This window comes from Vombatus ursinus, unplaced genomic scaffold (genome assembly GCF_900497805.2).
Source record: "Vombatus ursinus unplaced genomic scaffold, bare-nosed wombat genome assembly UNPS02014820.1, whole genome shotgun sequence".
In the NCBI taxonomy this organism is placed as follows: Eukaryota; Metazoa; Chordata; class Mammalia; order Diprotodontia; family Vombatidae; genus Vombatus; species Vombatus ursinus.
The window spans coordinates 2,765,672-2,793,238 of NW_020954598.1; the positions used below are offsets into that span (position 1 = coordinate 2,765,672).

A 27,567-nucleotide genomic window follows, 5' to 3' on the forward strand; every position below is an offset into this window, starting at 1 on the left:
GCACATCCTGGGAAACCATTCAATGCCTCCCCATCTTGAACCTAACTCCCCAAACTCACCCTCCCCCATCTGCCACACCCATCCACTGAAATCCTCCCGTCCCTCCAAGGCCCAACAGTTCGGCTGCCACTTTTTCAGGGAAGCTGTCTTTGATCCTCTTCCACCTCACATTTTTCACAGCATTTCTTAAAAAGCTTTCCTTTGATTTCATCATATTCAACAAGTATTTTTAAGGTATCTACTTTTTACAAGGTACCGCACTGGTCATGACTGGCATCATTTTGAATACCTCTAACTGTTAGGAAGTTTTTCTGAAATCAGACCTAAATCTTCTCTGCAACCACCATCCACTGGTCCTGGGTTCTGCCCTCAGGTGCCAAGCAGAAAGCTGATTATCATAAACAACAAACTACTAAAATCTCAGTTCGTGAGTTTTTGTTCTGTTGGGAAGGAGGAGGAGAGAAAGGGAAGAGGAACAGGGAGTTATGTGTTTAAGGATTTAAGGGCTGTCATGGAGAATGGAATCACACTTAATCTGAGGATGGAACCCTGAAGTCAATGGGTAGAAGTCAATTTAAGCCTAATTGCAAGGCTTGAATTTCAGGGGCCCCACTCTCTACTGGCTTTCCTCCTACCTATCTGACCACTCCTTCTCTGTCTTCTCCTTTGCTGGATCCTCCTCCACATCACACCTTCAGGGTTCTATCCTGGGCCCTCTTCTCTTCTCTCTCTATACTACTTCACTTGGTGATCGTATCAGCTCCCATGGATTTAATGCCATCTCTGTGCGGATGATTCTCAAATCTACCTTTCTTGCCCCAATCTCCCGGCTGACCTCCAATCTCTTCCTCTCTTCCTCTCTCCTTTTCCTCCTCTTCCCCCCTCCCCACCACCTCCAAAAAGAAAACACATTCCAATATGGTGGTGGGGATGGATCTGGATTACCAAAAGAGGAGGACCAGAACAGACTCCATCTGCCTTTTAAACACCTCAAACTAGATGTCCAGTAGACATCTTAAACTCAGTTATGTTCAAAACAAAATTCATTATCTTTCTCCCTAAACCCTCCCTACCTCCTACATTCCCTATTACTGAAGAAGGCAACACCATCCACCTAGTCCCTCAAACCAACAACCTGGATTCATCTTGGATTCCTCAAGATCTCTCATCCCTCCCTTCCCCCCAATATCCATTGTGTTGCCAAAGCCACAATAGCTCTTGAATACTCTCTGTTCTCTCCTCTGACACTGCCACCCCCCTGGTGCAGACTCTCATCACCTCACACCTGGACTATTACAGTAGCTGCTGGTGGGTCTGCCTGCCTCAAGTCTCTCCCCACTCCAGTCCATCCTCCATTCAGCCACTAAGGTGATTTTCCTAAAACGCAGACCCAACCATGTCACCCACCTATTCAATAAACTCCAGTGGCTTCCTATTGCCTCCAGGATCAAAGACAAAATGCTGTTTGGCATTTAAAGCCCTTCCTAACCAGTCCCCTTCCTACCTTTCCAGTCTTTTTACACCTTACTGCCCAACGTACTCTTTGATCCACTGACACTGGCCCCCTGGCTATTCCAGGAACAAGCTTTCCTTAGTTGTCCCCTATGCCTATAAAGCTTTCCCTCCTCCACTCTGATTACTGACTTCCCTGGCTTCCTTTACTTCCCAAACTAATATCCCACCTTCTAAAATCCTGCCTTCCCCAGCCCTCTTAATTCCATGGCTTTCCCCCAGTCAATTATTTCTTATTTACCCTGTAATAGCTTGCTTTGTATATATTTGTTTGCTTGTCTCCTCCATTAAACTGTAAGCTCTTTGAAGACTGGAACTGTCTTTTGCCTCTTTTTGTATCTCCAGTGCTTACTTAGCACATAATAGGTGCTTAATAAATATTTATTGATTGGTTGGTTTGGCTGAACAATGTGCCAAGGTGTGCCTATAACAAGCAATCTTTTTGAAAATGGAATCAAAGAACCTCAAAGGTATCTCCTGATCCAGTTAACTCCATATCTGCTTCTGCTTGTTTTCACTTTGCTCTCAGATGAGGCTCCTGGGAAAGGTGATGGCGATGGCAGTAGCTAAGAGCCCAGACCCCCAAGATTGAGAAGCAGGCATTTATCATACGAAAGCCCCTCTGTGAAGAAGAGAAATCTAAATTCTGCTCCCAGCCCTAACCTCCACATCATTCAATTCCACACCACCCTCAGCAAGAAGTCAGGGACACAGAAAAGAGAGCCAGAGACCTGGGGCACTGGGGAGAAGCACCCACCTTGCTTTTCTTTGGTGTTTCTATCTTGGTCAGTGCCTCCTTCGTGTGGGCCTCTAGCAAGTCCAAGTTGGGGATGGTGGGGGAAGCTGACTCCTTGGACTTCTTCCCTTTCTTCTTGCCTCCTTCCTTGATCTTCGGAGTTTTAGGGGGCTTGGGGGGCTTCGGAGGCTTCGGTGGTTTGGGGAGTTTGGGAAGCTTGGGGATCTTGGATGGTTTGGGTGGTTTCATAGTTTTGGGAGTCTTTTTTTTGGAGGATTTTTCCACCAGGGAAGGAGGTGGCGTGACCTGTACAGGGGATGGGGGCTCCTCCTTCTCCTTCTCCATAGGGCAGACTTCCTTGGGGGAGACATTGGCACCAACTTCAGGTTTAGTGACTTTCAATGCGTTCTGGAAGAAGAGAGCAGAAGACAGGTTTACTGTCACATTTCCTACAACTGCATCATTCCGTGCTCCATCATCTACCCTATAGAGACTCTACATGGCCCTAACAGATCCAAGTAACATTATCACAATGAGATCATTCAACTCAAAGGAAGTCATGTGAAAGAAATGGCAACCACCGGTTCCCCTCCCAAACTAGAAATTAGAAATAACTCTTTCCAACCTTTCTAAAGACATTCAACTCTCAGATATAGAGAAGTTGAATCTCCATTTTGCAGATGGAGTCTGTTCTGGTCCTCCTCTTTTGGTAATCTAGATCCATCCCCACCACCACATTGGTATGTGTTTTCTTTTTGGAGGTGGTGGGGAGGGGGAGAAGAGGAGGAAAAGGGTCAAGGAAGAAGGTGTGGGAGAGAGCTGGGGAGGAGGAAGGGGGTAACAAAAGGAAGAGGAATGAGGGGAAGACCAGGAAAAACAGAGGGGGAATAAGAAAGAAGAGAAGGAGCCTGATACCTCGGAATAGAGAATCTTCTATAACCAAGCAATATAACTGTAACGTGACTGATTTATTAGAAAACACAAAAAGATGTAGCAGTTATTGATAATTAAAGCATAGCAAAGGGGCTGTTGCAATGCTTGACAGATTTTGGCTGAAAATTCAAGATCCAGATGCTATTAACATAGACTTCCACATATGAAATGGTGCCCAGACCCTTGGCCATCTTGACTTCCCCCCTCTCGATATGTTCCAGTCTGCCAGTGTGAATTCTAAAATATGGTGGCCAGAATGGAGTCATATATTCCAGAAAGCATAACCGGAGTCAGGAAATAGGAACTGAAGTCCTTGGTGATTTGCCTGATTTAGCAAACAAGTGTGGTGATGGCTCGGGCCAGAAACAGCTCTGATGGTGATAGGTTTCCTTAGAAACACACCTGTCACCTGACCACTTTCCAGCAGGCTGAGAATAATGGGTTCAGCCCTAACTCTGATCACTCAGCCACTTCTTACTGGCTGGGCCATGGCTCCTGTGAGCTAGGTTCCCCTTCAGGAACTAGGCCTACCTGTTTGACCATGGTGGTGCCGAGGACATTGGTGCCCACTGTTCTGAGCAGAGGGCTGTTGGTCTCAGAATACACGGAGGTTCCGGAATCAAATGAGATTGAGAAGAGCTAGATGTTTGTGTTGGAATGGCCAAGAGCTGCCTCAGGGCCAGTCACAGTCAGGAACTCCAATGACCTCCAAATGAACATGATAACCAAACATATCCCCACAGACACTCTCTATATTGGAATGATTTCTCTTAACACTTGAGTCTTACAGGGACAGGGAAAGCCAACAAAATCCAAGGAGGTTACAGAGGCTAGTGGCTGACAGCCGTCTGATTAGGAAATAACAACCTCCTCTTCCTCCTAGGCCCCTTTCTAGCTCCCCTGGATCTGGGGACAGCATTAAATAAGAAACCTGGAGATGACTACTTAGGCTCATAATATCATAGCAGAGCTAAAAGGGGCCTCGGGCTATTTAATCCAAGCCTCTCATTTGTTACTGTTTTTCAGTCACGCCCAAGTCTTTGTGACCTCAGTTGGGGTTTTATTGGCAAAGATACTAGAGAGGTTTGCCATTTCCTTCTCCAGCTCATTTTACAGTTGAAGAACTGAAACAAATAGGGTGAAGTGACTTGCCCAGGGTCACATAGCTAGTAAGTGTCAGAGGCCAGATTTGAACTCAGGTAGATGAGTCTTCCTGATTTCTCATTTTTACAGATAAGAAAACTGAGGCCCAGGGAAGTGAATAGTTTGCCCAACATCACACAAATAGGAAACAGAGGTGAGATCCTTGTTCTCTGAATTCCAACCCCCCTACTCAGCACCCTGGGTCCTTCTCCAAACTACTTAATAGGAAAATACAGCCTGCCCTTGCCCCCACCACCAGGAAGGAAGCAGTCAGAGATGAGTAAGGATGCCTGTGGCATAAAGGGGGAAGGTGATCATTTGTCAGGAATATCTTCGAATCACTGCTGCAGCTGGCTCAGCACTCTGAGGAACCAGCTAACTCTCTCCTACTGGAGATACTGATCCCAGAGCCAGCCAAGTCCTGGAGCACCCCTCTCTTGCTGCTCCTCAGCCCACAAAGGGAGATCTCTCCCAGTCCCCAGGCCCTGCTCCAAGTCAGGAGAGATGACACACCTCGCTGAGTCGTATCTCTTTGGCAAGGTCTTTGATAAGCTGGGATGGTTTGAAATGCTCTGGAAGTTCATCTTCATGTTCTGCTAAGGCCTGAAACATAAGGTATTAGAGGATTATTTTCTTGCTCTGTACTCAACCTAAAAGTAATCAGGGGATTTGGCTTCATTTTTCCTCCCTTGTACCAATCTCCCGAGACTACCGTCCTTCTGCCCACCATCAAGAATGATTAGGTACTTTATTACACTGACATTTTATTAGCTTCCTGCAAAATGAATAGGCTACTTGGGGAAGTGTGGCAGGACAATGGAACAGGATATCCTGCCAGCTTCCAAACTCATTTGGGGGGGCATTAGAAACAACACTTGCACTTCTTCCCCAGCTTCAGAACCTGCAGGGGCTCCCCATTTGTCAAGAGGTTTAATGCCCATCACACAAGACCCTCCAGAGTCTAGCTCTCTCCCAGCTTTCCCCCTCTTTTTCCCCCATCATGAACTCTTCTACTCCAGTCTCCAAACCAATCTCCTTATTGTCTCCTACACATACCACATTCACACTGTTCCTATGCCAGTCTTCATCTTTTAAAACTCAGCTCAAGGACCACCTCCTCCATGAAGCCACCTAAGACTAAGCTAACCCAGATGCACCCCTCTTTTCATTTCCAGTCAAAGACTGTCTAGAACAGAGGTGTAAAACTCTTGGCCCAAGCCACAAATGGTCCACAGAACCTCCAACTGCCACCAGCACCAGATTAAACCATAACTGGAAAATATTTAACAAAATATATGAAAACACGCTACAACATAGATATTGTTAATTTGTGGTTTTCTAAATCAATATGCAGCCCGCAGGGATTCATTTCTATTTGAATCTGACACCACCAATCCAGAACATAAATCTTGGCCCTTGCTTACTATATATATATTACTTAGTGTTATTCTCTAATTAATAACAACTAATTATATTATTAGGTAACAGCAGTCACATAAGCATCATTATTGTCATTGTTATTGTGATTTCACTTATCTAGGAAGAACATTAACAGGTAAGTGAATCAGGTAAGGAGGGCTTCAGGTTGGAGGAAGTAGGAATTCCAAGAGATTGCAGTGAAGAGTGGAAATGAGCCTATGCAAGGATGTGGAAACAGGAGACAGAATGCCATACTATCACAGGATGCTAGACCTAGGATTGGAAAGGACTGCCCCCCCCAGGTCCCTCCAGGTCCCCCCAGCTCCTTAAGAACAAGAATTATTCCACTTTCATATTTGTGCCCATCAGTGTCTGGCAAATAGCAGGTGCTTAATCAATGCTCCTTGACTGATGATTATTACCTCACTTATAGGAAAGTAGAGATTATGAATGTGAAGCTAAACCCAAGAGAACTTGCCCCTTCACCTTGAAAGATGGAGCAACATCCTCCCTAACCTCCAAGGTTCCTTCTGGTGATGCGTATGTATGATCTCTTCCCCCTCCTCCCCTATCTTGGATTCCAACTTGAGGACTGACTACCAGGAAAATACAGATTCCTGCTGCTCCCCAAGTCCCTTTACTGGCATAGCATCTCTTTGTACTTATAAATTAACTCAAATTTTGCAATGTGAGGGAATTCAGGAATGCTTTTTCCGTCAGTTCTCTTCTGCCAGACAGATTCACTGTGCATCCCTCCTGCTGACCAAACTACCCTTTAATTCAACCAGAAAGAATTATCATAAAACATTGTGCTGTGCACTAGGAATACGATGATAAACTATGATACAAAGTTTCTAGTCTAGGGGGGTGGGCTGGAGGTGCAAGAATATGACATATACAAAAATAGGTGTACCAAAAGGCAGAAGATTTTAGGGGCAAAAGAGAGCTCCATCTAAGGAAGGAGTATAGGTGTGTTCCTGGCATGGGGGTTCAGCCTGGGTAAATGCATGGAGGTTGGATACAGCAGGATGACATTAGGGAACAACTAGTATTCCAATTTGGCCAAAATAAAATCAGAGAATTTGAGGTGGAAGGGACATCTAGATCAACTCCTCTCATTTTACTGATGAGGGTGCTGAGACCAACAGAGGTTAAGTAACTTTCTCATTATTACAAAATCAGTAAATAGCTGAGCCAGGATTGGAACCCAGGCCTTCTGAAATGCAGAGGTCTTTCCATTGTACCAAATCACATACATAGTGTATGAAGGGGAAAAGTAAGCAACTAGGGTCCATGCTCTAAGCTCACGTTGCCTTTCACCTTCCCAATTAGCATCTCATATAATGCTATGTATTATAATTATTTGCACCAGTGAGCATAGAGTACTGTAGTTGGTGTCAGTTCAGAGCCTGCTTCTGACATCTGCTGGGTGACCCTCAGCCTCAGTTTCCCCATCAGTAAAGTGGGGATAATAACAATACCTAACTCACAGGGCTGTTGTGAGGATCAAATGAGATAATGCATGCAGTAAGTCAATAAACAATTATTAAGCATCTACTATATGCCAGGCACTATGCTAAGTGCTGAGGATACAAAAAGAGGCAAAAGACAGTCTCTGTTCTCAAGGAACTCCCAATCTAACGGGGGAGACAATATGCAAAGAAGTATATCCACACAAACTGTATACAGTATAAAAAGGAAATCATTAAAAGGAAGGCTCTAGAATTAAGAAGCTTCTTGGGAAAGGCTTCTTACAGAAGATGGGATTTTAGTTGGGGATTTAAAGGAATTGTCAAGTACTTTGCAAACCTTAAAGCCACTATATAAATCCTAGCTGCTCTTACTTTTATTATAACTGTCATCAACCTCATTATCATCATACTCATTTAGACCACAAACTCCATGAGGGCAGGGACTGGGTCTTACCTCAACTTTCTCCCTCCCTCCACAGCCTAGCCCAGTGCTCTCCATGCAGTCCCCTAATAAATGTTTGCTGAATCAACGAATGACATAAGGCAGAAGGAGACATGGATAAAGGAGAAATCCAGAAAGAGTGTTCAAGAAAAATTTTAGGAAGAAGAGAAAATACCTCCAAGAAAGTTAAGGAGGGTGGAGCAAAGAAGGGCAGGGAGGCTAGGGGGAGAAATAAAGGAAAGCTTCACAGACTGGACCCCGCATGAAGGAAAAGAAAGTCTTCAGTCCCAGACCCAGAGAGAGGGGACGGTCTACTCAGACTCACAGAAATGGAAGCAGGAAAGATGAGACAGCAGACCAGCCAATCATCCCTTCTGTCAGAAATCCATAAAGCTATCTTAGCAAAGGTGGGAAAGAAGGCTAGAGCAAGACTATGGAGAACTAGAAACGCCCAGCCAGTGACCCTACAGGAAACTGGGAATTGCTGGATATTCAACAGAGAAGTGGCACCATCATAATAATGTAACAAGTTTCCATGACACTTCAAGGTTTACAAAGCAGGAGGAAGGTCACACAGGTATTATTATCTCCATTTTATAGATGAGGAAACTGAGGTTGAGAGAAAAGTGATTTGGCCTGGGTCATGCAGCTAAATAAATGTCAGAGCAAGATTTTGCAACAGGATTTGAATTTAGGTCTCCCAGAACCAAGCCCAACGCTCTTTCCATTGAGCCACGCCGCATCTCAGACCTGTAGATTATAGTGGTAGCTGTAATGAACTCTATAAAGTGAGGCTGGACCACGACATGGTATTTCTCAACACCCTGTGACAGTGTTACAGTGTTTCCCTGAGTGACATTTGCCTGGACAGGCTCACCGCCGAATGACATTTTGCTGTACGTGGAAAAAAGGTCATTCGATCACAGCTTAGCTTTGGAGAGGATGTCAGCCATTATCTAATCCAACTACCTCATTTTACAGATGGGGAAACTGAGGCTCTGCTACACTGGATTGTCCATACTAGGCAGTAAGGAAAAGAACCATAAGATGAACCCAAATCATCTGACTATAGATCCCATGCTCTGCCCCTACAAGTCCTAAGACCACTTCAGGAATTAGAATCCCAGATTTGTAAGCAACCTCAGAAGTCCAAAGAAGTTAAACTATCTTCCAGTGCCCCCAAAAGCCCAAATCCCCTCTAAGGTATTCCCAACAATGGGTACCCAGCCTCTGCTGAAATCCTTCTAGTGACAGGGAATCCAGTCCCTTTTCCATTTCTGGACCAGTTCTTCCTCCCACTGAGTAGAAATCTGCTTTGAAACTTTCCCCCCAATTCCTCCTAATTCTACCCATTAGGCACAAGCAGAATCAGTGGAATCCTTCTGCAGGACAAACCTTAAAGATACTTGAAGGCAGGGGGCACAAATCCTTGCTGCGAATGCCCACTTCCAGGCTCAACACTCTAAATCCCCTCCCCTGACCTGGTACGTTTCCCTATCTGCTCCCCCCATCTGCACACCATGGGAACAAAGATGCTGCCTTACCTGCTTTTTTGTCCATGACCTGAATGCACCGTTCAGTATTTTCGCCCCTTGGACTATATGGGGAGGTGGCTGCTTACCAGATTTGTGGGACCCTAAGGAAAGGAATGGTTGGATTAGTTTCTGCAGACACAGCTCTAGCACAGCAAGTCATTACTTCCTACTCCACCCCACCCCTGGCCCCAGACCCACAGACTTTCTCACCATAAGCAAAGGACATAACCTGGCAGAGAGAGCTTCTTGGGTCCCAGGGAATTCGGGATCCCTGGCACACATTGCCTTCACCTTGCTAAATCCTTTGTTTTTCATTATTTAAACAGCTAGTAAAATTCCAACTCTTCCAGGGAGCATTCCTGGACTAAAATGGCATAAGGGAGGGTGTTCTCTTCCCCCAGATCTCGCTATTTAAACCATTACAACTCCAACATTTATATAGCATTTTAAGAATTGGAAAGCATTCAGTTTGCTCCACTGGACTCCAGGGATTCGCGGTGCTTGGCAGGAGGGCAGAGAGAGGGTGAGGACATCAGAAGCTATGATGGAATGTCAATGTATTGGCAGTCCCTGCTCCAGCTCACCAAGGCATAAGGTGTATTTCAAATTGCTTGAAGGGGAGGGGAGGGTGACTAGTGACTTTGTTATCTAAAGTAATTATAATGTAAATGCTCTTGTAAACTAAATTGCTTTCTATTTTTATTTAAATATTAAATGTTCCGTATATTTGCTTAAAAAAAAAGATTTGCAAAGCACTTTACAATATTATCTTGATTTATCCTCACAGTCCTTATAGACTCTGAGAGACAGGTGTTATTATTATCTCTATTTTATAGATGAGGAAGTGGACAGAGGTTAAATGACTTGTTAGCTAGTAAATGTCTGAGGCAGGATTTGAACTCAGGTCCTCCTGACTCCAGGTCAGGCATTCTATCCACTGTGAGTGTAGGCATAAACACTACAAATGCTATTTTCTTCTTATTCATTTGTCCTCTCTTGGCCTCATGTGACCGTCTGTCCATGTTTTGAGTCTTTGCTATGGACCAAAGTCTGCACCCGAAGGGCAGGGCCAGGGTCTGTACAGCGCCTAGTCAAACACCACAGACAAAAGTTGCTTTGAAGAGGCACTGATGGCAAAGTTTTTTTTATGAGGTCCAAGAGGAACCTAACTGCGAAATAGTTACATTTACATTTTCTTTGAAATCGAAAAAGTGTTCCCTCTCCCCAGGCCAGAGGCACTAAGCACATCTGTTGCTCATCAGAGCTGGAAGAGCAGCTCTGGCATCAAAAGGCAGAGTTGAACTTAGAAATGGCACCTGACTTGGCCTTGAGACACTCTGGGATGGCAGTAAGTGTCTGAGCCTTGCGATCTTTAACTGTAAAATGGAGATAAGATTTGCTCTACCTCTGTTCCTGGGTTGTTTTGAGCAAAACGTTCAAGTGTTAAAGAAAGCTGTGATGTCCTCATTTTACAGATAAGACAAACTTAGGGGCAAGAAGGGAAAACTGCACGCCCAAAGTCACACAGTGAATTGGTGGCAGGGCCAGGACAAGGACTCACTCAGGTCTTCTTACTCTAGACCGGTCCTTCTTAAACTGTGGGTCGAGAAAAGGTTTCTGAATGTGCAACAACCAAAAATCAATTCAAAATCAATTTTTGATTTTGGGGCTGCTAGATGGCACAGTGGATAAAGCTCCAGCCTTGGAGTCAAGAGGACTTGAGTTCAAATTTGACCTCAGACACTTGACACTTAACTAGCTATGTGACCCTGGGCAAGTCACTTAACCCCAATTGCCTCACACCAAAAAAAAAAAAAAAAATCAAAAGTGTAATGAATCTGAGGTCTTTCTGTAGCACTTGCCCACATTGCATCATGCAACTTCAGTGCAGTCTTGGTTCTGAACACAAAGCATGTGTACTTTGCACTGAGCATGCCCTTAGGCCATACAACACACAACACTGCTGATAAAGGAAAAGGAGTCTCACGTGGAAAAAATTTAAGAAGCCCTGCTCCAGAGCAGTATCATTGGATTCCACTCTGTCACCATGTTGTCTTTATATAAGATATTAGCATTATTCCCATCAGCCAACACATCTCAAACTGCACTCCAGTTGTGCGTGGGGGGCTCAGAGTTCTATCAAAATGCTCCCCCAATTTTTGACCCTTTCATGCTCCTTGCATATCGTCCTGATGTTCACTTCCTAGAAGGGCCATTACTGAGAAGAGAATTCGTGAATAAAAATGAGTAACATTGGGCCTGGTGTGTGGGGGGGGGGGGGGTGGGCGCACTTGGGGCACAATTCCAGCCAACCTCAGGAAGCTGAAATACCTTAGCAACAGGGAGAGCTACATGTTTTTAACATAAAAAAAAAAAGTAAACATTGGGAGATGCTATAAATGAAAATCTAGATTCCAGGTTCTGTGTAAAAGTTACCCAAGTCAGTGAATTCCCTAAGAAAACAATTGGGAACCAAATGTATCCCTCCAAATTCAATGAAAATCCCTCCCCCCTCCATGGACAGCACTTTAAACTCGATTCTCAGGGCTTTCCCACCTAGTTTATTATGTGCTCCTGAAAAGTGGTCCTGTAAGGTAGATACAAAAGGGTACCTGGGAACAATATTTTTATTCCCATTTTACAGGTGAGGCAACAAAGGCCTGAAGAGGGTAAGTGACTTGCCTCAGGTCATCAAGCAGAAAGCCTAGATCACCTGACTCTGAGTTCTCCCATGAAAACAGTGCTAGGCAGCTCAGCACATAAATTGCAGGACCTGGAATCAGGAAGATGTGAGTTTAAATTCAGCCCTCAGATACCTACTAGACGGGTGACTCTGAGCAAGAAGTCACTTAACGGCTGTCTGCCTCAGTTTCCCCATCTGTAAAATGGAGATTATAATAGCACTCCCTCCTCCCAGGGTCGCTTGACAATCAAATGAGATCATAATAATTATGAAGTGCTTAGCACAGTGCCTGGCACACAGTAACTGCTATAGAAATGTTAGGTATCATCATCATCATTATTGCTATTACTTTTGTCTAGCTGCAGAACTAGGAAGATGGTGGGAAGGACTGGATTCTGCAAAGCCCAACTGGGAAGCTCCAGGGTTTGGCCAGCAGAGGGGAAGGCCGCATTTTCAACTGACCCTGCATACCAGTAGTAGCCCAGTTTCACAAAAAAATCAAGGAATAGTTCTCTACCTTTGAATGTCTCTAGCAGATGCTTTCCCATATACCAGCAGGCAGTTTCAAAGTTCGGAAACTGGGTTAGACTGCCAACTTTCAATCTTCTTTCCACTTCATACGCTCTGCGATCCAAAGCAAAATGTACTTCAGTGTAATGAGTCACAGGCAAGGTCAGTGACTGACAGCTAGGTCAGGCCTGAGCCAGGCAGGCCTCGCTAAAACAACAGCCAGGAGACAGAGAAATGCAAATGCTGTATGGCTTCACGGGTCAGGCTTAGAACTGATTTCTGGTCGGCTGGGCTGGCACCTCATGTCCAGCGTTGAAACAACATGTAATGAATGCTGGGGATTAAGTTGCTTTGGTGGCCATCAGTTCCGGAGGGCATGCATGCTAGGCTGGCAGACAAAATGTGGAGTGGCAGAGTTATGAGACACTGATGCTAACTGTCAGGGAAGGGAGCATCTTCTAGCCCCTCAGAGATCTGAGCAGGAACCTCAGAGAGCAGCTTTCCTTCCTTCCTTCCTTCCTTCCTTTCTTCCTTCCTTCCTTCCTTCCTTCCTTCCTACTGGGTCAGCTGGATACTCCCCTAAGAAGACTGTCCCCTTAAAACCCCTATAAATCCTAAGAGCAGGTTTTCCCTTGTGGGGGGCATGGGAAGGTCAGATTGAAGAGGAAATCCCATTATTACTTCAAGCATCTGAGAGTGGCACATGCCTTACTGCTCAGTCTGTGGCAAAAGGGAAAAACCCTGAGTGACCAAACTCCACAGTTTTCAAAATGCACAGCAACAGTTTCCAGGGAGAGTTAGAAACAGGGCATTGGGGGAGGAGAGAGGTGGGGAGAGGAGAAGGAGGGGTAGCACATTATTAATAAACACTTGAAGCACAATACCTCATCTGCATTTCAATACTCAGGCTGTGAAGGAAATGTCCTGAAAATGCCAGGCAGTCTACAGGGGTTAGTGTTGCATATATCCAACCTACAAGAGAGGAAGAAACGCAGGTGTCCGTAGGCCCTTCCACCTCCGAGGCAGCAGGACAGGGGGCCTCCCAGAAACACCCTCAGCTGCTTCCCTCCAAGAGGCAAGGTGGGGTGAGGCCAAGACCTGGAGATACAGAGTCCTTTCTCCAGGCCTGGGCAAGAGAAAAGCCTTGCTCACCTCCTCTTCCAAGCCCTAACGTCAGTTACTTATCACAGGGGCACGTCTGCAAGCTTCCTCTGGGCCTAGGTAACAGGGACTACTGTGCACCTCTGAGAGAAGGCACTGGGTGCATTGAGGAGTCCAAGATTAAAGAGGTTGTCTCCAAGCCTGAGCACCTCCCAGCCTGGGGAACAAGTATAGAGGACCACGCCTGAGGAGGGATGGGAACCACCGACCTTTAAAACCAAGAGGAGCCCAGACATCATCCTGTCCAACTCCCCACCCCCCTGTTCTAGAGGTGAGAGGGAAAGTCACCTGTCCAGGGCATACAGTGAGCTAGTAACAGAGCCAGGCTAGATGCCCCGTCTTCTGACCCCTAATGCTCTGCCACCCCCCCCTCAGTGAATGCAGAGGAAGAGAAGAGCCCTGGGCAGGCAGCTTCCCTGGGGCCCTTCCTCAGACTTTGTACAGGCTGGGCAGGAATAACTCACTGGCTGTGGGTAGGGATAGGGGGAAATCAGTCAGGCACATTGTTCGGTGCCGCTGACAACAGCCGGGGGCTTTGAAGGAAGTGCCAGCTGTTTAAGCAGCTGTTCTAATATGGTGTAGACACAGCCCTCCCAGCCATAGCTTGGTTTAGCTTAACCCCTGAGGGAAAGGCTCAGTTACCTGTTGGCAGGGAGAATTACACTGGGTTGGCATTAAATGGAAGTGTCGACTGTGGCAGGGAGGGACAGTGGTCTTAATAGCTAATTTTTTTTTTTTAAAAGAAGGGAGAACTGCAGCTCCGCAGGTAAACTATGGCTGTTCTCTCTACTCAGAAACCCATGAAATAGGGCCACCTCAGCCTTGGCTTTTTGTCTATACTGTCCAAATGCACCCACATCTGGTGAGAGACTGTATGTAGCATGGATCCTGCATGCAGGTGACATGGACAGAGCATGGGAGTGACTGTGGAGCAGGCTTCATGGAATACCACGAGACTGGGGGGTGGGGGTGAGGGGGGTCAGCCCAATATGGGAATGGGGAAGGAGGAGTGTGTGTTGGAGGGATCTTTAAGGCGGGGGGGGGTGGAGCAGGGAGGAGGAGGAGGAAGAGGATGAAGGCCAAGAGGAGACCTTCTTCCTTTTCAAACCAGCAGCTCCGCTCTAGCAGCAGACGTACCTGAAGGAATGAAGAGCGTCTGGCCTTGCTTTACTGTACATTTATAGCATTTGTCCACTTGGTCAGCAAAGAACATCTCACTGTGATTGGCTGCCGACTGCCATCGCTCATACAGAGAGAGATTTGCCGAAGCTGGTTTGATGAGATAAAAGATCTTTTCCCCCTGAACAAGAAAGAGCATCGTTAGGGAGAACTGATCATTTTCCAGGTTACTGGATGTGATAGATTAAACTCCAAATGTTCTTGGACTCGAAGAAATCCCTCTTAGTAAAACTGGGAAGGAGGCCACATGTGCAACAGGAAAAACATACACGAGGGCAAGAGCAACCCAGTTTGGGGTATCATACGCTCCTGAGATTGGACAGGAAGGGACTCAAGCGTTCCTTTTTAATTTAAAGAAAATAAAATTCCCTCATTGTTTTTCATGTAGCTTTCCCAGAAGCTTGAACAGGTAGACTAATAATAATAATTACAATAGTAATAATAATAGCTTTCAGTAGAGAGTGCTTTCAGGTTTGCAAAGCACTTCCAACATGTTATCTTATTTGATCCTCACAACTACCCTGTGAGATAGGTGCTATTATTATAGGGCTTAGGGCAGTTAAGTGGCCTGCCCAGGATCACACCACCGGTGTCTGAGACAGGATCTGAACTCAGGTCTTCCTGACTCCAAGTCCAGCATTCTATCAATTGTGGCACCAAACAGGCTTCTTATTAATGCCTACTACGTGCAGGGCTCTGTGGTAAGGGCTGGGGATACACAGATAAAACACACAGGCCATGCTCTCAAGAAGTTTAGAGTCTAATGGGAGAAGGACAAATCCACAAATAGCCATGATACATGCAAAGGAGAGGCCCAAGAAAGTGCCATGAGAAATCTGAGGAGGGAGAGGCCGCTTTCAGTGGGGGAGATGGGTGCGAAGAGATTGAAGGACTGAGGAATGTCAGAGGCAACTTCGCAAAGGAGTGAGCATCTGAGTCAGGCCTTAAAGGTCAGAACAGTCTTCAATAATCTCAAGTTAGGTGAGTTTCCATCTGACACCTACACTCTTCACATTCAGTAATTACGAGCCTCCAAGCAGCACTGACCACCCAGAATGGTCCCACCTAGGATGCCCCCTCTGCCCTTCCACCTGGCCACATCCAGCAATTCCTCAAAACCCAACGTGAGGCCCATCTTTTCTGGGAAGTCTTCTCACACTGATGTCTCCATTATTTGAGCTTCTGTTTCATATATCAGCACAATTCAACAATTCTTCCTGTCTTACCACCTCTCCTCTAGTCCTTGCCTACAGGTTAAGTAAGCTCTTTGGTTCATTGACAGTAAGGCTTACCTTGAGCACGTGGTACCAGGCTGAGGCCCCTCCAGAGTCTATGTGGAAGTCAGTGTAACTGTCCTTCACACAAATCAGGCAATACTTGGTCACTTTGGGTTTGGCCAGTAAGGCATCGTCGGGCCAATAGTTTTCTACCCAGGATAGCTTTTTCACAATCTCTGGAGGTTCTACAAAGCTGGACATTCTGAAGGCAGAAGAATAAAAAGATGATTCATTTAAAAAAAAAAAGATGCAGTAAACATGGGGAAGGAGGAGGAGGAAGAGGAGAGCAGTGGAAAGCTTATTCCCAGGGAGGCTCTTATCTCGTTGACAAATCAAGTCTGGCATATCTCCAAGAGCACCAGACTTTAGAATCAAGAAAGTCTGGGTAAAGAATCCTGCCTTGGACATGTACCAGCTGTGTGACCCTGGGCAAGTCATATCCCTTCTCTAAGGTTCAGAGCTCATCTGGAAAATGAATCTTAAGAGCCAGTTCCTCACAGGGCTTCAATAATGTACGTACAAAGTGTTCTGCCAACCGTGAAGTGTTACTTAGTATGAGCTATTCTCATTACGGGGGGGGGAGGGGGGGCAGAGTCTTTCCCCCAACAAGTCTGTTCTCTTGGAGCCTTGTAAGGCAACAGTTTCCATCTTGGCCTAAATATGTGTTTTGTTTTGACCACTGTAGCACTGAAGAGAAAGATTGTTTTTTCCCCCACACACAACATGGGGCACTTTCAGTGTCTTTTAAACGACAGCATCTGTTCTTCAAGCTTCCAGCTCTACCCTGTTGTTTCTGCTTCACGTCAAATCCGGTTAGTCTATCTCTTGATTAAAATACTTGCAAGAAAGGACGGAAATTTTCATTTGGTTCACATTTCATCGTCTTGGGCAAGACACCAAATATGTCAGAGGAGGTGCCTACCACTGCATCCCATCCAGGACGGTTCCACCTGGCCCAAGGAATAAAGATTGTGTTCTACTGCTGCCTCTGCAAAAAAATGGAAACTATGAAATTCCTCTCTGAAAAAATTTGTAATCACTGAACACTTGATGAGAAATCCAGCCCACACTAGCGAGAGATGAAAGCTAAGCCAGGTGAGGAGTAACGCCTGTGAAAAAAAAGTGGAGTCAGCTACCATTACCCTCTGCCCATCTTACAGCCCCTCCATATTGGATTCCCTTTTCTTTCTGGAAAGAACACGTTCAAGGCATTGCCTTTTTTCTGTGCTAGCCGAGCTGCCGCCATACAACATGTCTACTGAGGCAGTTTCCCTAGGAAACTTCCTCTCCAGCAACACGTAGATTACCCCAGAGAACTGGAGGGCTTTGCCAAAGATTTATGTAATTAGATTGAGAACCCAGATCCTCTGATTGAATCTGTACTCTATTTGGAGAACTGGCTCTTTCTCAATCTGCTGGGATACCTATCTTACACATACGCAGTGTTTCTCCTAGACCTGTATTACAGGTGGTTCACACGGGTTAAGTATGATTTCCCCAACTAAAGAATAAATTCCCAAGGATAGTGAATAGACTTGGAGCAGGAAAGGGACTTTAAAGATCATCTAGTCTCTGTGGCTTATTTTTTTTACTTTCTTTTTTTTGGAGGCAATCAGAGTTAAATGACTTGCCCAGGGTCACACAGCTAGTAAGTGTTAAGTACCTGAGGATGAATTTGAACTCAGGTCCTCCTGACTCTAGGGCTGGTGCTCTATTCACTGTGCCACCTAGCTGCCCTAACCAACTTATTTTAAAAAGGAGGAAATTGAGGGCCAGAGAGAGACCCAAGGTCACACAATAACTAGAGCTCAGCCCATGACTAGAACCCAAGTCTTCTATCTCCTATCTGGATCTCTTACCTAAATATCATGTTGCCTCCCATCCTCTGCTACTCCTATCTTACCCACAGGACTGAGCACACAGTGGGTACTTGATAAATAATTGTTGATAGACTGGTTGTAGTTTGAAGATATTTGCATTGTGTAATATCGAAATTTAAGCAAAACCTAGAATCACACCACAGCTCCATTTCAACTTAAACCAAGTAGTCTTAACTATTTTGGGGTCATGTACCTTCAGAATAAATAACATTTTTAAATGCAAAAAAAAAATGCTTAGCATCACAAAAGAACCCAATTACATTGAAATAAAGGTGTAATTTGTTTATCATCCAAGTTCATGGATGCCCATGAAATGTATCAACAGACATGGATCTTGGGTTAAGAAGCTCTGATTTAAATCAATCTGTCTCTCTAACTTCTACCAATTCAATTTAATTCTCCCTTCTGGATCAGTCTAATCACTTGAATCTAGTTGAGATGCCAATTCTCTTGAAAGGGATAGCATATTAAGTTGTTATCATTCATGGGTACCTTACCTTAATAAATTAGTTTATTACAATCTTAGTAATAAAGGGAAGGCTCTGCTCTGGGGAAGGAAAAGACGTCTCTAGCATAGAGAATTCCCAGTGGGACACCTGCCTAAGGGCACAGTGGGAAATTCTAGGTAGAATACGGAAGCATGGGTCCCTGGGGACTTTCTGGGCTACAATGACACAAAGGAATGGCAAGAGGAGGTTACGTAGTGGGGCCAAGGACAAATCTGGGCAACTTCCTAATTTTGCCATTCTTTATCACAAGGAGAAAACGGAGACAATCCCATCCATCTCTCTGTGAATTACTGAGCAGCCCACATTACAAAATCAAAATAACAAGGATATCTACCACGGCTACTGTTCCAAACCTGAGGCAGCCCCCACAATCTGAAGGTTCCTACTCAATAATTAATCACAGAATTGGAAGGAACATCTGAGGTCTTATCATCCAACTGGTATTGCCTCTAAATCTATCATCCAAACAGGAATTGCCTCTATAGCATTCATGTCAAAGACAAGTCATCCAGTCTCTGTCTGAAGGTCTATAATGAGGGAATCCATTACCAATTGAGACAGATCTAAATCTTATAAAGTTTTTCCATAGGCCAAGCCAAAATGTCCTTTTTTTTTTTTTTAAACTTCCCTTCCCTGTTCCTAGCACCAAGCATTCACAGGTGCCTGCTGGTTTTCCTTCATAGCCTGTCTCTGACTGAGAAGGAAAAGGCATGGAAAGGGAAAGACAAATTTTCCAGACCACTGAGATCACAGGATCATAGACTGAGCTGGAAAATAATTTAAAGATCATCTACTCCAACATCCTCATTTTACAGAGAAAGAATGGAGGGTCAAAGAGGTTAATGGTCTTGTTCTAGGTCACACAGCTAATTAAGTATCTAAGATGGGATCTGAACCCAGGCAGCTTCCAGCACTCTGTCTTCTATGTCAACTGTCTCTTATCTCACTCAAGATGTTTCAGGTGTTTGAGGTAACAGAGAAGAACAAGAAATTAAGCCATTTCTAAGTGCTGGGGAAACAATTTCCTGAAATCCAGTGTCAATTGGTTACTCATTAACAGAGGGAGCCACGGTCTGCAGAGGGGACAGAGACACTTCCAGTACTCCACAAAGACTCTCTGGGCAAGGCTGGCTCACCTCGTGTCAGAAAACTCCAAGTTAGTGACGTTGAGGACCCGTTTCCGGTTGGTGCTATAGTAGTAATCCACAAACTCCTTCAGTTTCATCTTGCAGTCTTTCTGTTTGGTGACATCGGTCACATCCACACTCCTCTCTGGGCCTGAGGAATTCAAACAAGAGACAGATGAGCCCTGCATCTCTAAAGTCAGGAGCCTGGAGTCATTAGGTCTGGCCAGAGAATCTCTGGATTTCACAAGGGGATGGGACAGCTGGATGAGACCATCTAGTCCAACCTATACCTGAAGAAAACTGTACTCTACAACCTATCGACTCTTGTCATCAGGCTGCTGTTTCAAATGGGGGCACACTCATCTACGTGGCTGCCAACAAGTAACGGACAAACATGGGGCCCACACGTGCACAATACAGATGTCAGAAGGAGAAGCACTGAGACTTGACTGTCTGACAGAGTTCTAGGGCTCTGGATTCTAATTATACCCTCAGTCAACCTTGTAAAATAAGATAAAATCCAGAGGGCTGCCTCACTTTCTAAGGAGCTTTAGGGTTTTAGTAACCTCAGGCTATGCTGACCAGAGATGACTGCCCTGAGCTGGGAGCTCTTTGCGAGGCTGGACAACTGACTTTCAACTAGTCACACTAAACAGCACTCTCTGCTCAGGTTCTACCACAGTCTAGAGTCTAGACAATAACATTTACCCTCCTTTTAGGTTTATCATGAAAACTAGCAAGCAGCAAAGTGAAGCAGTCCAAAAATTATTCCCCTTTGAGAAATGGGTCAGAGGAAATTCAATTCAACGCAAGATAACAAGTGTTTACTGAATTCCTACCATGTGACAAATGCTGAGAAAGGCATCAAAGACAAAAAAGAAACCATCCCTGCCCTCAGGAAACTTACCTCCTACTGAGGGGAACAATACCCAGATAAGAAATACAAACATATAATAAATCACTAGCAATTTCATCTCTGGGGGCCCTGCCTCTTACTGGAGGGTAGAGGGCTCCTCCCAGAAACTCTCCCTAAGGAGGGTGCCCAGGTCAGCCATCTCCTCATTTCCTTACTGATGTCTTCTCCATCATGCCCCCTCACCAGGTACCTTCTTTCTACTTCACCCCTCCCCTTTTCAGCTTACTTTTACCTGCTGCCTTCCCCACTGGGAATGGAAGCTCCTCAAGGGCGGGAGATATCTTCCATTTTACTCATATTTTAATTTCCAGCCCTTATCACAGTACCTGACACACAGTAGGCACTTAGCAAACATTTATTAAATGTTATTGGATGCTGGAGATATGCCTTAAAGGGGTTTCCTAGAACAAGAGGTAAAAAGAAAAGGCATTCACTCCTTCCTTTCCTTAGCAGCCTCCTACCCAACCAGTTCTAACAGACTAATTGGGACTAATCACTATAAACCTAGGTAGAGTGCCTTGAGGACCATCTCCAGTCATGCTGATCTATATCTCACTACTCAACCCAGATGGCTCCAGAGGACGAAGTAAGGCTGATGACTTTGCCCAGCCCTGCCTCACTTAAGTCCCGTTCACTTGCATGTGATAATCATTTAAGATCAATGGAGCCCCAATAAGGGCCAAAAACCTGAATTAATCTTTTCTTCCTGAGTGAATTGAGAATGCCCCTTCCTGTGTCAACAGCTAAAGCTGATCAAGAGCATTCTTATGTTTATGATGGCTAAGGCACCTTTAACCCAGACAGTACCTTGAATAATGGGAATTTTTCTCATCTTGATGGTAAAGGAAACACAAACATCCTGGATCTGACATTTGCCTATCTTGTTCAATTCCTTTCTCATACTCTGGTTAAATATATGGAGATCATAAACTGAGTAACACAGACATTCAGAATCAGGGTTTAAATGTCCTCCTAAAATTTCTTGATTCGGTCAGAGTTAAAGCTCTGGCTCCATGTAACATGTCGATAACTTAAGGGAATAAACTTTGGATTTACTTATCACCTAACTTGTTGTCTTTTTAACCAACTTCCAGGTCGACACATGGCATGGCATCACCTCCCTAACGTCATAGTCCTCTTTGAGCACAAAGGACAAACAACAACAACCACTCACACCAGAAACCTCACCCTGAGGAACTTCAGCCTTGGGGCCCCATTTTCCTGATTGGTGACTGCCCTTTGAACCATTTTTCAGGGGCAAAAAAAAAAACTATTCACGCTTCACTTCCCTCCCTCTTCTCCAACCACCTCCTCCAGTCTTCTCACTAACCATGTGCAACCTCCCCACACAGTTTTGGAATATGAACCATGATCAAATCAACCACTAATATTTTATGAGTGTGTCAGTCTACTCATATATGGCCCCACTTACCATCCCTGTGACTTTCTAGACCAAAGTATCCCTCCCTGGCAACTACTTCCATATCTGAATTGTAGAACATAAGCTTGTAGAGGGCAGAAACAATCTTTGCTTTTGTATTTGTACCCTCAGCACTTAGCACAGTGCTTGGCACATACGAAGTGCCTAATAAATATCTTTTCATTCATCCATCCATCCATCCATATATTCATCCAAACATCCATCCATCCATGTATTCATCCACTCATACATTCACTCGTCAATCCATCCATTCATTCATCAATTCATCAATACATCTATCCATCCATTTATTCATCAATACATCCATCCATTCATTCATTTAGAAGGATGTTTCAAGAATGAGCGACTATCCATGCAAAGGCACACAGGCAGAAAATGAAATATCAAGTAAGCCAGATTAGCTGGAACATAAGAGTGCATGAGGGTGAGTAATGTGGAATCAGTGAGGAAAAGGAAGGTGGAGTCAGACGGGGAAGGACTTTTAATACCAGAGAAATTTGTATTTTATCTTAGAAGCAATAGGGAACCACAGGGACTCAAGCACAGGAGTGACATTATTCCCCCAGTTACATATTCTCATTCTCTCTCTCCTCCCTCTCCTTCCCTCCTTCTCTCTCTCTCTCTGTCTCTTTGTCTCTGTCTCTCTCTCTCTGTCTCTGTGTCTCTGTCTGTGTCTTTCTGTGTGTGTCTCCATTTCTCTGTCTCTGTCTCTCAGCACAGAGTGATAAGACATTAGGAATAGCACATGGCAGCTGTGACGGGCAAAATGGAAACCATGGGGGAATCAATCATCCAGTCCCAAGATGACTTTACTCCAGCTTCTACTATGCTGCTTCAGTTCAATTCTGCATACATTTGTTAAGTACCTTCTATGTACAAGGCATCATAGAAATAAAAAGACAAAAATGAAACTGCCCTCAAAGGAGCTAATGTTCTACTGGGGGGTAAACAACACATATGCAAGTAAGTAAATAAGAAAGGAGATAGGGAGGGGAAAAGAGGGAGAGGGAGAGAGAAGGGGGGGAGGGAAAGTGGGGAGGGGCGAAAGAGAAAGGAAGGAGGGAAGAGAGAAAGGAAAGAGGAAAGGAAGGAAAGGAAGTCAGGGAGGCTTCACCAGATGGTCAAAGGAGACCATGACACTAGAAAGGGTAAGAACTTCAGCTCTACACAAAGATGGCAGACACAAGGCAGCAAAGCTCCTCAGTAAGGTTTAGCCAGATTCAACTGTAATTTGGAGCTTTATGTAATCAGGAAATATTTAGCAAAACAAAAATACAATAAAATATAGATAATACTTTTAGTGCATGTGTATTTGAGTTTGACACCACTGGTCTACAGGATTCACTGACTACATAGAAAAGAAGAACAAAAATGAATTTTTACACTGGAAACAGGCTTTCAAATAACTCTCACCTTTTTCTATTGTTTCTTTATTCTTTTAAGTGTTTCTCACACTAGGGATCAGCAGCCCAGACAGGTCCTGGGAAGGCTTAGGGGACTGCAGGGATAGCAGAGCTCTAAGAGCTTCAGACACCTGCTTGGTACAAGCAATAGTGGAAAGGTGCATTACATCCCAAGTGAACTGACTCCCCTCAGTTGAATCAGGAAGCACCCAGAAGGTGAGAAAGTAAAAACTTTGTGCCTTGGGTCAAGAAGTTATGCTGGGTCTAGGATCTATGAAAAAGGGCATCACAAAATGGACAAACTGGAGAACTGGAGAAATATGAGTATATGCTACTTTATATAATAACTGTGCTTCTCAGAAGTTATGTGTGGAATTGTTGGGGAGAGGAAAGGGAATGAGAGAGGAAGGGAGGGAGGGAGGGAGGAAGGAAGGAAAGGAGAGAAAAAGGGAAAAAGGGAAGAAGGGACATCATTAAAAACATCTTTCATCACTGAAAACCTGAAACATTTAAAAAATACATAGAAAAAAATGTAAGGAAAATCCTAAGGAACAAAAACATTGTCATTTAAAAATTATATCTAATAAAAATTCACAGTTTCATATATAATCCTCTTTTCCTGTTCTATGTATGCTAAAATATTCGTTTTTTGTTTATTAAGTTCATAATAAAAATCATTATATGTAAAAGGAAGTTTGTCAGATTGAATCAAATTTTAAATGTCTCAGGATAACTTATAAGGAATTCTATAATGAATTACATCTTAAGTGAAAAAAAAAATCTTTTTCAAAAGTGAAAACTACAATCTATCTCCATCCTCTCCTCTAGCTGATTTCCCATTCCTCCCTTTCATTCATTCTGTGCAGTAGCCATACTTGCCTACTTGCTCTTCCCCATACACAATATTCCATTCCCTACCTCCACACCTTTGCCTTCCCCATGCTTGGAATGCTCTCCCTCTTCACCTCCAGGGCTTGAAATCCCTAGTTCCCTTTGAGACTCTGCTCAGTTACAACCTCCTACAGAAGATATTCTCTGGTATGACCCTCCTCCCCCAGTTATTAGTCCTCTTATTCCCACAAAATTATATTTACTTTTTGATACATTGTATATTGCTTATATTTTGTGTATTACTAATATTTTATATACTGTGCATATTTATATTACATTCATGCTAGTCATCCCTGAACCATGACCCCACAGTAGAATGTAAGTTCACTGAGGGCAAGGACTATCTGGCTTTTGTCTTTAGTCTGCAGAGCCTAGTACACTACCTGGAGCATAGGACTAGGGACTGAATCTCTGAATTCATTGCTTTTGAGGATTTCATGATGAAGAACCTTTCTCTACCAATGCAGGAATCTTCTTCTGGAATGTATAGTCTTACAGAGCCACACAGATCACTGAAAGGTCAAGCAGCTAGCCCATGCCCACAAGTATGGGTCAGGGATGAGACTTGAACCCAGATCATTCTGCCTTGGAGACCAGCTATCTATTTATCTATCCACTACAACAGAGCACTTTTCCTACCCAGAGTCTAAGAGGCGCCGAGTAAAGGGTCGGATATATCCCACCCTCCTGAAACATCCCCTTCCCTATGTCAAACATGTGGATCTTCACAAATCAAACAGGACACCAGCAGAGGTGGATCTCCCTGGCTCTCCCTGGGGCTGCAGCCCAGCCCAACCAGGAGGCCTCCCAGGACTGACGAATGCAGTACCTACCCACATAGTTCTCAACGTCACTAACGTAAAACGTTGGAGCTGGGACAGCCAGCCCTAAGCCATCCTTCTTGGGGACGAGGATGGGCTCTGTGAAGCCACGGTCCTCCAGATAGTCCAGGGTCAGCTGGTTGCCGGGCACTTTGACGACAACATCATCCGCACTGAAATGGAGGAGGGAAACACCAGGCTTACTACTCATTCATTCCCAAATGCCCCACCATGAGCACCTAGTACCTCCCTGATTGAGACTTTCCACACAATGGTGGCACAAATGGAGAGAACCAAGCCTCCAGAATTCCTGAAGAGAAAGTAACAGTTTATGTATATGTAGCATTCTCAGGTCAGTAGTGTTAACTATTGTTATTCCCACCTTACTTGTGAGGAAACTGAGGCTCAGAAAAGTTAAGCAAATGGCTCAATATTACATAGTAAGTATTGGAGGCAAGCTTCAAACTCAGATCTCCTGACTCCATATCACCACCACACACCACTTTCCTGAGGACTTGGATGTATAGTCCAAAGCTCAAAGTGTTTTGGGGCTTTATCAGTAGCAGAGAACTCCTCCGTTAATGCATCACAATGCTTAGGTCCCATGATTTGCCACAAACATGGCTGTACTGACATCTCTACCACAGATTAGCCGTGAGACCCAGCACAAATCACTTGTGGTCCATAAAAGAATAAGGCTGCCTGTAAAGGATTTAGAGCGAAAGGGACCTCAGAGATCATCTACTCCAACATTCTCACTATACAGATGAGGAAACTGAGGCCCAAAGAAGTTTAGGGCAGCTGGGTGGTAGAGTTGAAGGAATATCAGGACACGGAGCCAGGAAGACCTGAGTTCAAATCATGCTTCAGACACTTCCTAGCTGTATGGCCCTGAGCAAGTCACTTAGCCTCTGTCTGCCTATCTACAAAAACCTCAGTCTCCTCATCTATAAATGGGAATAAAAAATAGCATCTATTTTATAGGGTTGTGCGGATCAAAGTGATTTGCAAATCTTTCTTTTTATTTGCAAACCTTAAAGAGTTATATAAACATTATTATCATCAGCATTGTTTATTATCATTAATATTAATGTTATTATCATCATTATATGACTTGAACAAGGCCATACAGTTAACAATGGCAGGACTGAGACTAGAACTCTTATGCTCCCACTGTCAACTCAGACCTCCTTCTCCTAACCTTTTGTGTGTCACAGCCTCCTTTGCCACTCAGGTGAAATCTATATCACCTTTGTTTGTTTCTTTTTTTGGGGGGAGGGGGGGCCTAGGCAGTAGGGTTAAGTGACTTGCCCAGGGACACACAGCTAGTAAGTGTCAAGTATCTGAGACTGGATTTGAACTCAGGTCCTCCTGACTCCAAGGCCAGGTGCTCTATCCAGGGCACCACCTAGCTGCCCCTCAGGTGAAATCTGTAGACTCATCTGAGTCATGTTGGTAACTGAATAAAATAAAATATACAAGATTATAGAGATAACCAATTATATTGAAATGCAGCTATAAACAAATTTTTTAAGTCCTAGAACCCAGATTAAGAACCCCAACTTCCATCATGCTACCCTGACCCGGTGAGGATGCTAAAAGCAGAGGGACATGGTGACTTGCCTAGGGTCACAAAGGAGCAGAATTTAAATCTAAGTCATTACGCTTTCAGTTCCACCCTGTTCCCGCTGGCTGCCCAAGGCTTGAAGACTCCCATGATCCCTTCCTGCTCTAAAACACAGAGTTACTGGGGAAATGAGGGTGGCAGGCAGTTCTAGAACACTGTTACTCAGAAAACACCTTCCCCTTCCATCAGCCAGGACACTGCTCATTCAATGTCACCATGAGAAATACCATTCCCAGCCCCTGGACCCTTGGTAGTGGCTTCTGAAACAGATGGAAGAAGAAGAAATAGGAAGGCTTGGGCTTCCCCTGCTCGGTTCCAGGATCTAGGCACTGAACAAAGTCGGTGAACCCAGCAGGGACTTATTGCTCTCCACCCCAGCTGTGACAGGACTCCTGAAAACCCCAGTGTAAGTTTGCAGGGACCAGATTTGTTTGGGAGAGGCCCAGCAGTGACTAATCCTCTCCTGCCCTCTACTGTGCATTCCCCAAACTACAGAGGGCCAGCGGAGGACACCATCTCCCTAGAAGACACGTTTCCAGCTGTAAGCCAGAAAGGGAGTGAGGGGGGAGGAAGAGGAAGAGGAAGAAGAGGGGAGGAGGAGAGGGGAAGAAGAGGAGGAGGAGGGGGAGAGGGAGTAGAAGGAGGAGGAAGAGGAGTAAAAGTGACCTGTAAAGGTCACAAAGGGAAGAGGCATCAGAGGCAAGATTAGAACTCAAGGCTTGACTCCAGAACCAGTATTCATTCCATTTGGCCTCCAATGGCTTGGTGTAATAACTTCCCACCACCCTACCAATAACCCAGCAGTCAGCCCACCATGGCTCCTAGGGTCAGAGATTTACATTTGGCAGGAATGTTAAATGTGATCTAGTACATCCTCCCCCTCCCCTTTTTACGAACAAGGAACCCAAAAAGACTTGTATGACTTGCCAAGGTCCCATATGTAGTCAGTG

At 44.7% G+C, this 27,567-nt stretch overlaps 1 protein-coding gene across 1 annotated transcript in view; it reads right to left on the reverse strand.

Annotated features, from left to right (window-relative positions):
* Positions 1 to 27,567, reverse strand: part of PHF2 (PHD finger protein 2) — a 199,663-nt gene that overhangs the window by 35,805 nt on the left and 136,291 nt on the right. The window contains exons 4-12 of the mRNA XM_027837127.1: positions 25,003 to 25,163; positions 19,528 to 19,669; positions 16,018 to 16,204; positions 14,684 to 14,846; positions 13,270 to 13,357; positions 12,393 to 12,499; positions 9,202 to 9,293; positions 4,838 to 4,927; positions 2,270 to 2,656 (exon numbers count right to left, since the gene is read on the reverse strand). Of these exons, the coding sequence (XP_027692928.1) occupies positions 2,270 to 2,656; positions 4,838 to 4,927; positions 9,202 to 9,293; positions 12,393 to 12,499; positions 13,270 to 13,357; positions 14,684 to 14,846; positions 16,018 to 16,204; positions 19,528 to 19,669; positions 25,003 to 25,163 (1,417 nt within the window). The remainder of the gene's footprint in view (positions 1 to 2,269; positions 2,657 to 4,837; positions 4,928 to 9,201; positions 9,294 to 12,392; positions 12,500 to 13,269; positions 13,358 to 14,683; positions 14,847 to 16,017; positions 16,205 to 19,527; positions 19,670 to 25,002; positions 25,164 to 27,567) is intronic.